We start from the raw sequence: 16,175 nt of genomic DNA on the forward strand, positions 1-16,175 counted from the left end.
TTCTAGTGAAAAGGTACTCAATGTTTTGTGGACTTACCCTGCTCTGTTGATGTACGGCACAGTGCCTGTCCTCGAATGTTGTTCCAGAATCTGCTTCCCTGCAACCACCCATTGATTCTGGTTCTATCATCTGTTAGCATGGCAGAATAGATATACCTCTTCATGCTTAATAGCCCCATAACCATTCAGATTCAACTACCATAGCTGAACCTCCTTCCCCACTTATCCCCCAAAGCTTCGCTCCTCCAAGCTAAAGCTCACTCTTCTTTATTTGTTGTTTTCCACACCCTTTCCTATCCAGTTTCCTGCATACTGGATGAGTTTTAGCTTGTCTATATTCTCTTTAAAATGTGATGCCAAAAATATAAATATATAAAATATGTCAATTAATTTGTTATTTTTCACATATATTGAACCCAATTCAGGAAGACCAGGGAGTCACTGCTTAAACTAAGTATGTTTATTGCACAATTCTCTTAGCACCAGAAAGCATTCCGCTTGCTCTGTGCCTTCACATCTCTCTCTAATTATCAAATACATCGATGAAAGCCAACCCTCTATCTTTTGAAGTGGTGTCATAGACTCCAGCTCAGCATTTCTTAGTGCTACCATCAGCTAAAACTGAGCTGTATGGTATGTTGTCCATTTCTTACGTTCTCACATCATGTGAGCAGAAATATTATCAGGAATCCCTCTCTGAGAATCTATGAAATGAAGTCCATCAGAAACAGAGCATTCGAACAAGTACAGAACAAATTATTTACGACACATGGGATTAGATCTAAAATGACTTCCCTACATTGGCTATTTTGTGATATTTTTGATTCTTAAAAATTAGACCTCTGAATGTCTTTCTTTAATATATCATAATAAACATAGTTTTGTCAGATCTTTACCACAAGTGAAACTGAGTTGAGGCAAAAGTCTGGGTTATTCAGAAAAAATACTTTTTCAGCCTATGGAAGCTTCGATCAGTATTGAAAGCCAAAACCAAAAAGTGCTGTCATATTACATTAAATCGAGACTAAATTGTGCTTATCCTCTACCACTATCACTAACTCATTATATGAAAGTAAAAATAAAACTAGGAGAACTTTGCTACTGGATTGTTTGCCATCAATTTCAGGGAATTTTTTGATGAGAAAACTGTGCCATAGTTGGTGTGGCTGGTGCCACAGTTCTCACCTCTTCCCTTGCTACCTAATCCGCCAAGAAACCACCACGGGAGGACAAGGGTAAGAAGGAATGAGTATCTTCCCAAGTTTAATGTTCATGAATTATAGACCTAAATAGTCCCTGGGCTTCAGGACTCATCCTGCCTCCAATCAGGCAGAGCTGTGCATATACTAACAGCTTTCCTATTTCTCTGCTTTTCCAAGCAGATTCCTATTGTCTGCTTTTCCAAGACAAAAAGGTCATGAAATACACCCAATCCACTCTTGTTAGACTCAGAACAAGCCCTTGACAAGTTGTTGTGAAAGCAGAAGACAGAAATGCCTGGTGCTTTTGCGTTTGGGTTCACCATCTAATTTACACACACATACACACACACACACACACTTTTGCCCAAATACAGTTTTTCTACTCACTTTAAAGATTCTTTCAAAATCCTATTTAGTAGTTGTTCTTCCTGGGATTAGAAGAATTCGATTTTTCCCTTGGCTCCATAATCTTGTGTAACAGTATCACTATATACAAGGGATACACACTTTCCTTTCCAGGTTACTAAGAACATTCTCAGTCACAAATCACTTTTTCTTCCACCAAGTCTTTTGTCTTACTGTAAAGCATTTGCCAAAAACTTCTGCCTTAAAAAAACAGTACTGTCATTATCTTAACAAGGGAGGGAGGAGAGAAATCTGAGCATAGATTTGCTTTTAATAGCCACAATCTTTAGGCTGTGTAATCTAAAGAAATGAGAGAGGTATTCTTATAAAGTGATAGAGACAAAATGCCAATCAATGCATTGTTACCAAGAAAAATGAATAAATAAACTGCATGAGAAAAGAAGTGAACAAGGAGTCAGAGACATTTTTCAATCCTTCCTTGGCTGTCAGCTAGTCCTGATTTCATGAGTAAATCCTTCAATCTTGCTAAGCCTCAATTTCCTCATCTATGAAAGGGGAAAATACCCATGTCATCTGAGACCCACATGATCATTGATTGATTACAGAGCACGTTGGAAAATCCAAAAGGCTATACAATGCTTATGTTTTAAAACCAATAATTTTGCCTCCTACATGATGCACCTGGATAAGCTGTCACGCTGACACTTATCTTTACCTGGGATAATGTTTCTCCAACAAGCCTATTGCAGAAAAATGAAAAGGCCTCCTGCTACATTCACATAAGTATAGAACTTAGACCTAAAATGATCTTTAGGATTCATCCCCATATTGGAGAAATAAGAAAACAAAAAGATTAACCCATGCTCACACCCACTATTGTTTATATAATTATTATTAATCAGTAGAACCCGAGGGTCAGGATTCCACTTAGTCCTACTCATTCTTTTCCAGCCTTCCCGGACTCACTTACCTAAAGACACAACCAGAAGCGAAAGAATCAGAAGTGAGAGTGCCTCTGGCGCAGCTGCTATGTTTGATATGTGTACTGAGTGTGTAGGGTCATCACACAATTCGGTAGTATAATTTCAAACTCCAAATATCAGTACATCTCTGTCTCTTCAGCATTTCAGAGCCACAAAATACCAGAGCCACTTTTCCACGTAAGTGGAACTCAAGACCATTAATCAAACGATTAGAAACAGAAAAATTGGAGTGAGAGGGAGGGGATCTGTTAATGAAAGGTTATTCGCAAGTTCATTTCTACAGGGACTAGGAAACTGCCTAGGACCGAGGGGAGGGGGCATACGCGTGGGAGAACGCGGTCGCAAACCATTCCTGGAAACGCGTGATCATTCCCAGTTTTGCCTGGCGAGCCTTTCATTATCTAAGAGACTACAAACCCGGTAAAAGAAAAAGAGACCTCCCAGGGGAAAAGGAGAGGGGTAAAGCGCAAAGTCAATCAGACCCCCGCCCCATCTAAGTCCCCAAACAGGTGCACGGCCGGAACGCCTTTATCCTTAACCCTTTGGCCTTCATCTTGATTTCCTAAAATGCACTGAGAATGAGTATTTCCACACACAACCCGAGGAACACTCAGTTTTAAAATATAAGTAGCCCGTGAAACGTGGAAGCGTTGCGGGACAGGAGCGCAACAAGTTCGGGAAGCAGAAATTGCTCTAAGGGTTTTCTGTGCCCAAGTTTCCCGCCGCGCGCTGGCGCCGCGCAGTACGCGGGACACAGGGCGTAAGGGGCGTCTGCGCCTGGGGGCTACAAGTTGAGGAAGGATGCCAGGATGCAGAACCGCGAGCTCTAGCGGAGAACAGGGACGAGAGAGGGTGGAAGCGCCGCCCAGAGAAGGGGGGAGTCGCCTTCGTATTTGAGTCAGAGATGAGACTCGGGGCATGGGGGATGGGAGCGAGCGGGAGGTTAGTGACGAGCAGTGCATGAGTCTGTCCTGACACTGGACGTTTTAAAGATCAGATTGCGGTTCTATCTGGATCCCCGCGGAGCGGAGGCCCCAGAGACCTGGTCCCTTTGCAGACAAACGGACTGCCCAAGAAAGGGCAAGGAGTTGGCGTGGTGAGGAAAGAACAGAGCTAGGGGCAAGTTGCTGAGAGGCGAGGGAGAAAGGGGTCTCTGATCGCAGAAAACAGAGAGCCGAAAGTCGAATTTCCAGTCTAGGACGCGGTACTGGGCTGGTCCCCGACCCCAAGGACGACGAACGCAGGAAAATGCGCGCCCGGGCGCACACTCTCCAGTGGCTGGGACCGGGAGGGCGCGAGGGGAAGCGGGAGGCCGGGCCGCGGGCCGCAATGGCTCCGCACCGGCCTGGAGGACAGGTGGGTTTTGTTTGTCTTCCAGGAGCGAATCTCCAAGGCCCGCCACGAGACTGGAGTCTGAGTCTTCCCGTCCGGGAGGGAACGGCGCTCGGCCCCGCAGTCTCCTCCCCTGCCTACCACCCTCCCCAGCCTGGCGACTCAGAGCACGTGCGGCCCTGAGCCCAGCTCCCCCTCGTCTCCAATGTCCACCTCGTCCTCTGGCTCGGTCAGCACGAAGGGGCCGGCGGGCAGGCTCAGCCGAGCCTCGGCGGCTGCGGCCTCTGAACCGCGGGGGCTGCCCTCGGGGCTTTCTGGACCGTCTGGTGCTTTGGGTTCGTCTTGGCTTTTCCGCAGTTGCTTTTTATGCTTCATCCGCCGGTTCTGGAACCATGTTTTCACCTGATTTCGGAGAGATAAAAATAAAATCATGTCATTCCTCCAAATCTGAGCGATTGCTGGGGTTTAGGAAAATGGGTGGCAGTCCGTTGATGAAGTATCCAAGATCGGTGATAGCCTCAACTGCTCATAAGTTATCGCCTTGAGCCGAATGAGAATCGAACAGTCTGAGGCTTTCAGGAGTAACTGTCCCAAAATAATGATGAGGATTAACATGGGTGGTTAGCAGTTATGCATATTGTTATTAATTAGAACTACTAACAGTAAGTGCTCCGTGGGCAAATCTTTTTTACGCTCAGCTGATGTTCCTCTGATTGAGACATCTAACCACCTGATCCGCAAGACTCCTGGACAGGAAGATGAGAATTGAACCTCCTGGTTCTCATCCGAGAGAAAATCAGACCCGGGCCTGGCAGAGCTAATGATTTCACAGCAAGAGGCGTTCTGGGTAGAGACTATGAGAAATGGGGAAGAGAGGACGGGGTTTGAGGTTGCAGGTGGATAGCGCTTGGAGGAAGATAAAAACCATTCTTCCACTCAGGACAGGGGAACAGGGAGGGGACTTAAACCACAGTGTGTGTGTTGGGGTTGGAGCGGAGGTGCATGTGAACATTGGCCGCTGTGAGAGAGACTGAAGAAAGAAGGGGGAAGAAATCTCGGTGTGTGGACTTCTCTCAGTACAAGAACTCGCCTAAACGCTTACCATTTACCTCTGACCCGGGTTCCTAGCCTGGTTGGAGAGACTCCTCTCTCTGACGAATATTCATGCGAATAAGAGTTCTTAACCCGGAGGTGGTCATCAGAATTACCTGAGGAGTGTTTCCTTCCTGTCCAGAGCCCCGCTCAAGACTTTTTTTTCTTTTTCTTTCTTTTCTTTCTTTTTTTTTTTTTTTAGATGGAGTCTGGCTCTGTCGCCCAGGCTGGAGTACAGTGGGGCAATCTCGGCTCACTGCAACCTCCCCCTCCCGGGTTGAAGCGATTCTTCTGCCTCAGCCTCCCCAGTAGCTGGGATTACAGGCGCGCGCCACCACGCCCGACTAATTTTTGTATTTTTAGTAGAGATGGGGTTTCACCATGTTGGCCAGGCTGGTCTCGAACTCCTGACCTCGTGATCCGCCCGTCTCGGCCTTCCAAAGTGCTGGGATTACAGGCGTGAGCCACCGCGCCCGGCCGGGTATGGGTAATTTTACGAAAGCTCTTAGGAAAGGCCTAGAATAAGCGTCAGCGGGGTCCATTCCTACTCGAACTCCACAAGGTCCCGAAGGTATTAAGAGCTGAAGGGAGACAAGAACGAAGCAGAGATCAGGGCCTCCCTCTCCTCCCGCCCACCTGCGTCTCGGACAGGCTGAGGGCCGTGGCCAGTTCCACTCGCTCTGGCGTGGACAGGTAGCGCTGGATCTCGAACCTCTTCTCCAAGCCCGAGAGCTGCGAGTCAGAGAAAACCGTGCGGGCTTTGCGGCGGCGGCAGTGCTTCCCCGGCAGCTCCGCGTGCTGGGGGTGCTGGAACAGCGCTGGGACAGGCATCCCTGCAGAAAGAAGAGCAACCAAGTGGGCAGAGCCTGGGTCGCCGCAGAGCAACATCCGCACCGCTCCCCTCCCTTCCGCTAGCCCCCAGTGCCTCCCTCCGCCCCTCGCCTCCACCAGTCTGCTAGCCCCAAAGCCCCTCAAGCCTTTCTCTCAGGAATCCAGGGCAGAGAAACAGGGAGAAAAAAAAAAAAGCCTCAGAAATAGCGCTTGGAGATCTTTATCTGGAGAGTCATCTAGAAATACAAACAACAAACAGTAAGTAAAACAGAAAAGAAAATCGGAAAATAGATCCGGAGGCCGTTTAAAAATGTCTTCTTGGAGAGACTTCCGTAGGGTAGGCCAGAGCCGTCTTCAGTTGCGCCTGGCGAAGTTTTTTTGCAAATGTCAAATGGCCCAGGAGCAGTCCTGTCCCCAGCCCCCACCGTATCCTCCTAGACCCCTGATGACAGTCAGTGCTGTTCTGGGGCTAGCGGATGCATGGATATAATCTTGCCTCTAAACCTCACTGAAAAACACCTGTTTCCCAAGCCACTCCTATCCCCCTGCAGCCAAAGGGAGCCGAGCAAAACTGCCTTATCCGGAGAAGCCCCCGAGCGGGAACAGAGGGGTATTTCCCGCCTCTCACGTCTCCTCGCCCGTTTCTGGGTCGCGCTGGGGACCCGGCTATCTAATCTGGTCCTCATTCTTTTTCTCATTCTTTCCCTCTCCAAGGCCAGCGAAGCAGAAGGATTTGAGGCGCTTTTCCATGGCCCGGTCCGGGAAAACTTGTCTTTCCTGACCCTCGCGAGATTGACTCTGTCCGAGACGCGCCAAGCGAATAGAAGCTACCACAAGCAACATCGGCCAATCCCAGGGAAAATAAACAAACATAACAACAAGTAGTGCGGGTACCGCGGCCTTGGCCACTGCTGTATGGGTGAACCACTGGCGCCACTGAGAATAGACTGTCACCAGCGGGTGGCGAAGCCAATGCAGAGATGTGGACCTGGATGCAGCCTTTATTTTATCACTGCCCCTCCAACTGACTGCCCCGGAGTCTGGATTTTTTTTTTTTTTTTTACCACCTTACAAACACTTTTAGCTTTGTTCTGGATTCCAGAGCCCACAAACTACCTCCTGTCTTGCCCCCAGCCCCTGCACCGACTATGGTTGTTGCCACCTCCGAGCTATGAGTCTGGACTCAAGGAATTATTCTACTCTGGCTGGATTGAAAACGCCAGAGAAAAAACCATGGATGTGGCCTTTTAGAGGGAGACAGAAAAAAAAAATCTGGTTATTTTCCCACATCCTCCTGTCCCAAACAGACTTTGCTAGTCTCTGCTTTTTGTCAGACCAGAGAAATCAAAATACTTTAGCACCTGGCTAAATGATGGCAGCTGGGGCAGAGGAGGTAGCCCAGATTGTGAGTTAAATGTTAGATGTTGAGGTTGAGGAGGGTTAAAGAGTTGCATCTCCCCCAACCCCCATTTTTTCTCACGCGTTCTCTCTTATTCAGGCTAGCCCAAACCTTTCGTTCTCAGAGAAGCCCAAACCTGCATTCACTTCTATGCCCCCTGCAGTATCTGCAAATGCTCAGTGCCTGGGGAAAAAGAGAGCTGCCCTGGACAGAGTGTTTTGAGTTTCTGTGCAGGAAAAGTTCTGTCCACGGGGTGGGATGCTCAAGGGTCTCCCTCTGAGTGGGCAGAGGCGGAGAATCAGGATTGAGAGATGGACCAAAGTGGCCAGGAAGATCACAAGCAGGGAGACTGAGCACTGCCCAACAAGAGTATTGTCAAACCCTATACGCTGCCTCTTGACCAGGCACCTATCCTCTGCTATGAAGAGTGCGGGGGGGATCACGAATTATCCCCGTGAGTTGGCATGCCTCCAAGGAGCTCCGCATGGCCTCAGCCATATCCCCAGCCTTCCACTGTCACTTAGGGAAGGAGGCCACCAAGCCAGGCCGAGCCAGTCTGGCCTTTCCTTGGCTCCATCGCAGGCTTAGAGTCTGTGCTAGAAGCCCTGCTCTCTCACTGCCCATACCTTGAGGCTCCTGTTACTTACCCGAGGTGGTGAGGAAATAAGGATGGTGGTGGTCTCCCTTATGCAGAGGGTGATGGGCGTGAGGAGCCAAGAGGGTGGGTGTGGGCATGAGGGGGTAGCCATAGTCTAGCAGAGGCACCCGAGAGGCCAGAGAGCTGGCGAAATGGTCTGGGGCCACCTCCCTCAGCGGCTTGGGCTTGTGCAGCAGGATGTCCTCGATGAAGAAGGATGTGGGCCTCTGAGAAGACGCCGGGTGTAGAGGAGAGGTGAAGTTGAGATTCATCTTGAGCAGAGCACCTGCCACAGGACAAGGGCCGGGACGAAGTGGAGGACACAGGCAGAGTCTTCAAGCCTGCTCGAAAGCCAGCAACCACCCTCCGAGGCTCGAATCTCCTCTGCTCTCTCCCGGGCCTGGGCTACCCCCGGCGCTGGAGAGGCAAGAAGACAAGCTCCTGGGTAGGTTGGGTCTCTGTGTTGGAGAATTGGCAGCTTGGAGAGGGGAGCGGGGAGAGCCAATGACGAGGCTGCCAGAGGCAGAGGGGAGGGTGCGGGAGGCTCGGGGCGGGGCGGGGAGCTGTCCGCGGTGCTGAACACCACCGGCCAAGCCTGGGAACAACAGAGTCCGCAGGGTTCTTGTTCCTACCTGGTTTCTTGACCTCAATTTCTGCCCCGTCACTGCAGGGGCTGCTTTGTTTCCAGTCGTTTTTAAAAGAAAGCTAAAAGGAAAAAGTCTCTGTTGTCCAGCAAACTCCTCTTTACAGAGGAGAAGGCACTAAAAGGGCACCAAAGCAATAGGGATAAAGCACTTACTCAGGCATTTAGGCCTGGGTTTTAAGAGTTTCCATAATTTTGGTGGCAAAAAAAGTAGGGAGGAAGTGAGGAGAAAGGGCACCTGATACTTCAAATTGCTAGATTCTACTTAAGTCTATGGCTGAGGGATGACTGGATTATTAAGGTAAAGAAAGAAAATGATGATGGTCATCATAACAGTCTTTACTTCAGTTATAGGCAGTGGGCAGGAGGAGGGTTATGTCTACATTAGTCAAGTTATATGGTCTGTGTAAATATGTCCAGAGTCATCTCTTAGTGCCATCCTCCATGTCCCCTCAAATATTTACTTTCTCCTCATTTCACTCACACAGTTTGCTATTTCTGCTGTTACTTTTTCAACCCTAGCCCCCGAAATAATTGTACTACGTTTTTGTTTCCCACTCCTCTTTCCCAGCCTCTTTCCTTTCATTTCTGTCCCTACCAATCTTTCATTTTTTTTCTGTTTGTCTTTTCTAATCTGTCACATTTATTTCCCTGGAGTCAATTTGCTAAAATTAGGGTGATCATCTACAACACAGCAGGGGTAATTTCAGCTCACATCTCCGAAAATTGCTCTAATTATTGATGTTAAACTCAGGGAAATTAAAAGAAGCCACTTCTCTCCCATCTCCCCATTTTTAAGCTCTAATTTGTTGAAATCTAGTCGTCATCACAATTCCAATCACTACTGCTAATAGTAAAAGTGTTTTAATAGAGACTGAGTCCTCACAACCCATGCTATTAGATAATTAGAGGAGGTGTTAGAAAGCCAAGTGCTAATCCTGGGGCGCATGGGTAGGATTTCCATCTGATCTAGCAGGTAGAACAAATTAATTACCAGAATCAATTAGGCCCCAAACTACAGTGCACTAGGAAGTGGCAGCATTCTATTCCATAAGGATGAACTGGTAAATGGTAAGTAGATGAAGAGCTTGAGAGGAAGGAGGAAGGGATGTGAGGGAGACTTTAAAATAAGATCTTGGCAAGTAGGCATCTAAATGAAATCAGAATGCTTTGACCTGAAGTCCAAAATGCGATTTAAAAAAAACTCTAATAGTAAGAAGAGAAGAGGCCCAGTGTGGTGGCTCACGTCTGTAATCCTAGCACTTTTGGAGGCTGAGGGGGGAGGATTGCTTGAGCCCAGAAGTTCAAAACCACCCTGGGAAATATAGTGAGGTCCCAGCTCAGAAAAAAGAAAGGAGGAAAGAAAGAAAAAGAAGGAAGGAAGGAAGGAAGGAAGGAAGGAAGGAAGGAAGGAAGGAAGAAAGAAAGAAAGAAAGAAAGAAAGAAAGAAAGAAAGAAAGAAAGAAAGAAAGAAAGAAAGAAAGAAAAAGAGAGAGAGGAAGGAAGGAAGGGAAGGAAGGAAGGAAAGAAAGAAAAAGAAAGAAAGAAAGAAAGAAAGAAAGAAAGAAAGAAAGAAAGAAAGAAAGAAAGAAAGAAAGAAAGAAAGAAAGAAAGAAAGAGAGAGAGAGAGAGAGAAAGAAAGAAACTGAAGACCTGAAAGCAGGTGGCCATGGAGAGGAAGACAATAGACTTTCCAGAAGTCCTTTCCTAGCGCTAAGCCCTGGCCCATCGTCTCAGCAGGGCTGGAGGCAGACGGAGGAGACTGGTGAGGAGGGGCCGGGGGTGACCGTCCACATTTTACAGACGTCCACATTCACCCCCGCTTCCATTGTGAGCTTACAGCATCGGTAGAGTAGAAATCAAGCCATTCTGTCTCCCCACCCTATAGGCCGAGTGGCTATCGAGGGCTGGACGGGTGTACAACCAGAGTGTGGCCCGTGCCTGAGGGCGCCCTACACTCCAGCCCCACACAGAGCACAGATTGCACCCAGCCTTGGGGGCGGAATTTCGGCTTCATTCTGGGGAGGGGACCAACTTCTGTCGCAGAAGCAGCAGTGATTGTTGAATGTCCCTTTGAGAGCTGGGGCAGTAAAAACGTCTTCAAGTGACAGTTACCTTTGAGCCAAGGCATTGCAACCCCCCGTCAGAACTTACACACCTCTCACAGTGTTTGCGGGATCGGAAAGGGAGTGGGGGGCGATGTAGACCGCCTCCTCCGTCCTTATCTTTCCCTTGTTTCGTAAGCCCTGGACTCAGTGTCCTGCTTTCCCCCAAAGCTAAGGCAATCTCCGCAGGCCCTGCTCTCAGGAGGAGAAGCCGGGGGCGATGAGGGGCGGGACGGCTCCTGGCGCCCTCTTTTCCAGCCCCGCTCGCGCGCTGCCTGCCCGAAGCCCGCGCTGCAGCCAGAGAGAGACTCGGGGCCCAGCCGCCCCGCCTCTGCCGGGGCCCCAGGAGGAACCTAAGAAAGGAGAGATGGAGGGAGGAAATGGCATCTCTTCAGGAAGGGGCAGGACCTCCAGGACCGAAGGCGTTTTCTTTCTCTTTCCCTTTCAGCGACCCTGGGAAACAAAGCTCCGCGGCCGAGAGAACACCACGGGCTGCCGAGACCCGAGCAGGGCCCTGGGGCGCTGAGGGCGGGGAAAACAGGGCATCCGGAGTGCAGGGGATTCCTCAGGGCCGCCCCCTTCTCCCGGGGCGCCCAGAGGAACGGCGGCGGGGACTCGCTGCTGGCAGACTGCGGGTCCTGGTGCCAGCAGCGCGCATGGGCGGGCTGTGCGGACGCGTCTGGTCCTCCAAAGGTTTCAGATCCCGTCCCGGCCCCGCAGTCCCTTAAAGCTGTGTCCCAAAGCCTAGGGGAGATAGCGAGGCTGGAGAAGCCGGGAAGTTTCTCTGCCGTGTGGGGCTCCTGAGCAGAAACGCGCAGGGGATTGCCAGGGCTGCAGAAACTTTGGCTCGAGGCGGCGGCTGGCCCGCCTTACTTCCGTGGTGGGGTTAGGGAGGCCCCTTTGAGATTCAATCTTGGTATTGAATCGGGTATCTTCCTGTGGCAGGCAACGCATACCAAAGGCAGCGGCATCACCTTCCTGCCTGCTAGAGCCCTAACCCCCACCCCACCCACCGGCCGCAGACGCCCAGGGAAGGCGTACATATTTAGACAGCTTGTAGAGGTTGGCTGTGGCAGGGGACGGGGACAGGGAAACTATTTTCTCTTTAAAAGCAGAGATGTTACATCGCCTGGTTTATCTCTAAAGTCTATACCAGTGCTGTCCAATAAAAATACAATGCAAGCCACGCAGGTAATTTTAAATTTTCTATTAGTTACATTTTTTAAAAAACAGAAAGTCACATTTAAAAAGTAGGAGAAAACAGGTGAAATATTAATGTGTTTCACTGAACCCCAACATATCAAAAATATTATTTAACATGTAATCAATATAAATATTATTAATGAGATTTTTGCATTCCTTTTTCATACTAAACCTTCTAAATCCAGTGTGTATTTTACACTTTCCACAAATCTCAGATTAGTCATATTTCAGGTGCTCAATAGCCGCATAGGGCTAGTGGCTACTGTGTTGCACAGCACCTTTAGTCAATTGCCATAGTCCCTATTACCCTCTCAAATATCCATAGATACACACAGAAAATGGAAATCAGTTGCCGAAACCAGCCTGGCACATTCTCCAGGCTTGCCCTCCATCCATTCATTATATTCGATTATTCTAAGTATTCATTGAGCACCTACTATGTGCCAGGCTCCTTGCCACATACCTTCCCAAGTCTTAGATTAAGTAAATGCACCTAAATTACACTTACTTTTGATTCTTACTTGACTAGAATCTGTCACCCAGGGCCAGCAGGCTGTGTCTCTCTGCAAAGCTGACACATAGAGCCCAGATCCTACACAGTGCCCAGAGTAAAGAAATAAAGATCAAATGAAGCCACCTCCCCAAAAGTACTCTGTTTGTGGTTTCAGCTGAAGAATTATTAAAGAAAGAAAAAAACATGCCTTTCAGAGAGCTAATAATTAAACAGTCCCTCTCTCTTTCATGTCAGCCTCAGCTAAAATGGTCATCTGACCTGGGACTTAGTTTCCCGAAAAGATAACTCTATTGATGATCAAAGGAAGAGACTGGTTCCATTAGCCAAGTTGCCTATACCGTGGCCTTCAAAATAAAGGAAGAAATGTATTTTAGAAGTATCTGAGTAACACACTTTACTCATAATATTGCTTGTTGTCTGTTGCAACTTACCTTCTATCTGAGTACTTTATTTTAAGCACTACCAAAGTGGATGACATGTCTACAAAAATAAAGGGAGTTGCTGGCTGCTTCTGACAAATGCATCTTCAAAAATAATGTGTTTGCAGTGGAAATTAGGGTGTGAACCCACATGAGAACAACATGCTTAAGGATGTGGTATTCAAATCACGGTGTATTCGTAATACAAGGAGGACTAAATCCATCCAGTTTGCTCCTTCAGGTTGGGTCAGTCTATAGGGTCAAAAACTCATTTCATTTCTCTTGAAGTTCTCTATTCTGCCTTTGATATCTCAATTCAAAGCATATTTCATGAAGTGATAAAGAGAAAAGAAGACCTTTGTAGCATGAGAAAACTTATACCTTTTTTTAATCCTGCAAAAGATAAATGGTGGAATAAGAATGCTCTTTCATCAGTCTTTTGCTAGTATTCCACCAGTTTCTCCATTGTATCCCAAAGAGTAGCCAAATATATTACTAGGGGAAAAAACCCAATAAGCTAACACACATACCTTTTGAATATTCTTTTCTTCCATTCTAAGTCATTCAAATTATATGATCAGATTTAAAATAAAGTTTGACACAACAAACTTCAAACAGTTATACCAAATTAATATGCTTACTTTTGAAAATAAAAGGACATGAGAGTTATTACCAATATATGTTGAGAGTATTTGGTGTTAGAGATCATAAGACCTTATCAAATTGTATCATGAGGTATGGAGATGAGCCTGTAAACATTTCTCAAAAGGACTTTGTGTGTAGAGTTAAATATTAGGTATATGTTTGCTAAAGTGCTGTTTTGTTTGAAGATACTTTTCATGAAGCCAATTGATTTTTATCTTCTAACTCCTGTTGATAATGCAATCAAATTATGAACAAAAAAATGGAAGGTGCAAATGTTGTCACTCTAAAGGGATTTGTCTTACAATGATAAATAATCTTAAAAGGAAACAGAAGCAAAAATATTGAAAAAATACTTTTAAACAACTTAAAACAGGAAAGACCATTCTGTGTATAAAATAAAAGTTTAAAAGTCATAAAAGAAAACATTGATAAAATTAACTATGTTAATTTTTAAAATTCTGTATGGCAAAATTTATCTGAAGCAAAATAAATAAAAGAAACAACAAACTGGGAGAAAGTATTTGCAGTTCATGACAAACACAGGGGTAATTTGTTATATATAAAAAGTTTCTACAAATCAACGAGATAAAAAAGGAAGGGCATTATTTTAAAATAGGCAAAGGATAAAAAGAAATAGTTCACATAAAAGAAATTATAAGTGACTCTTAAAAATTTGAAAAGGTGCAAATATAAGACTAACACAAATTTAACTTCACTGAGACAACATCTTTCATTTATAGAATTAAAAGACCAAAAAATCTAATTACCCACTCTGTTGGTAAAACTGTATGGGAAGTTGGCCGGGCGCAGTGGCTCACGTCTGTAATCCCAGCACTTTGGGAGGCTGAGGCGGGTGGATCACAAGGTCAGGAGATCGAGACCATCCTGGCTAAAACGGTGAAACCCCGTCTCTACTAAAAATACAAAAAATTAGCCGGGCGCGGAGGCGGGCGCCTGTGGTCCCAGCTACTCGGGAGGCTGAGGCAGGAGAATGGCGTCGGCCCGGGAGGCGGAGCTTGCAGTGAGCCGAGATCGCGCCACTGCACTCCAGCCTGGGCGACAGATTGAGACTCCGTCTCAAAAAAAAAAAAAAAAACAAACAAACAAACAAAAAAACTGTATGGGAAGAATAACTTTCATCTATTGATGCGAAGAATATAAATTTATACAACCTCTATGGAGAACAATTTGATAATGTCTATCAAAATTACAAATGTACATTGAAATGTATGCAACATATATACTTTGCACATCACAGCTAAATTATACACACTCAAAAAAGGAGCTCTAAGATATATTGTTAAGCAAAAAAAGCAAAGTACAGAGAGGTAATACTTCTGGGGAGGGAGAAAACGATACATATTTGATTGTCTATGCATACCTCTGGAAAGATACATAAGAAACTCACAACATTAGTTGCCTCTAGAGACTGAAGTGCTGGGCACTTGACAAGAAGGAGATTTTTTTTCCCTGTTTAGCCTTTTGTATCTTTTGAGTACAAATCATGTAAATGTAACTTTGAAACACAAAGGGGAAAAGAATGATTTTGCTTCAACACAAAAAAATGTCCAAATCAAATTCACTAAATTTTAAAATTATAACTTTTAGATTTTCTGCATAAGTTACTGAGCCCAAATTGCACATAGTTCTGTTTGACATTTGCCTACAAGGGATATCAAACTTTTATTTCTCAGTAAAGATTATGCAACTGTTTACTTTCTTTTTCTTTTTCTTTCCTTTTTTTTTTTTTTGAGTTCAAGTCTCTCATTGTCACCCAGGCTGGAATGTAGTGGCACGATGTCAGCTCTGCAACCTCCGCCTCTGGGGTTCAAGCGATTCTTGTGTCTCAACCTCTTGAGTAGCTGGGATTACAGGCATGCGCCACCACACACGACTAATTTTTGTATTTTTAGTAGAGACAGGGTTTCTCCATGTTGGCCAGGCTGATCTTGAACTCCTGACTTCAGGTGATCCGCCCACCTCGACCTCCCAAAGTGCTGGGATTACAGTAGTAATCCCAGGCCACCACGCCTGGCCTCACAAACTGTTTACTTTCATACAAATTATATGTGGTTTCAAAAAGTTAACACCTAACCCCCATCTAGAAATTATGGATAATATCTATTAATTACCTAAACAAAAGTCTTTAAAGAATGCTTTTCACTATTATGATGAAGCTTTTTAAATGAGGTAGATTTCTTGCATTTATATTATATATCAAATATTTTGCTTTGCCTTCTTATTTGAGTATCATCACTTTTCTATTTTTACAGATAAAGGAAGCAGGGGAGTCACTTGGGTAGAGTTGTGAGCTTCAGATTACACAGTTTGTATGCCAGGATTTGAACTCAGGTTCATATGACCTCAGAGTTCACACTTTGTTCACTCTACCACATTATCTTTAAAAAATAAACAAATAAACCTGGGCACGGTGGCTCATGCCTATAATCCCAGCACTTTGGGAGGTCGAGGCGGGCAGATCACAAGGTCAAGAGATTGAGACCAGCCTGGCTAACATGGTGAAACCCCGTCTCTACTAAAAATACAAAAATTAGCTGGGCATGGTGGTGGGTGCCTATAGTCCTAGCTACTCGGGAGGCTAAGGCAGGAGAATCACTTGAACCCGAGAGGCGGAGATTGCAGTGAGCAAGATCATGCCACTGTACTCCAGCCTGGCAACAGAGCGAGACTCTGTCTAAAAAAAAAAACAAAAAAAACCAAGATTAGAGTTTGCTTATTTCTCATCTTGAATGCAACTTGAAACTATAGCCTTTGATTTAAGAGGCTGGTCTCTCCAATTCTTC

General features: G+C 46.1%; 1 protein-coding gene across 1 annotated transcript; it reads right to left on the bottom strand.

Moving 5' to 3' along the window:
- Positions 1-516: 516 nt before the first annotated feature.
- Positions 517-8,277, bottom strand: BSX (brain specific homeobox). The gene is made up of 3 exons (XM_005579972.4): positions 7,853-8,277; positions 5,612-5,808; positions 517-4,285 (listed from the first exon to the last, which is right to left on the bottom strand). The coding sequence occupies exons 1-3, from the start codon at positions 8,112-8,114 to the stop codon at positions 4,046-4,048; spliced, it is 699 nt and encodes a 232-aa protein (XP_005580029.1). The 5' UTR covers positions 8,115-8,277; the 3' UTR covers positions 517-4,045.
- Between the last annotated feature and the right edge of the window lie 7,898 nt (positions 8,278-16,175).

The sequence above is a fragment of the Macaca fascicularis genome, chromosome 14, assembly GCF_037993035.2.
Source record: "Macaca fascicularis isolate 582-1 chromosome 14, T2T-MFA8v1.1".
In the NCBI taxonomy this organism is placed as follows: domain Eukaryota; kingdom Metazoa; phylum Chordata; class Mammalia; order Primates; family Cercopithecidae; genus Macaca; species Macaca fascicularis.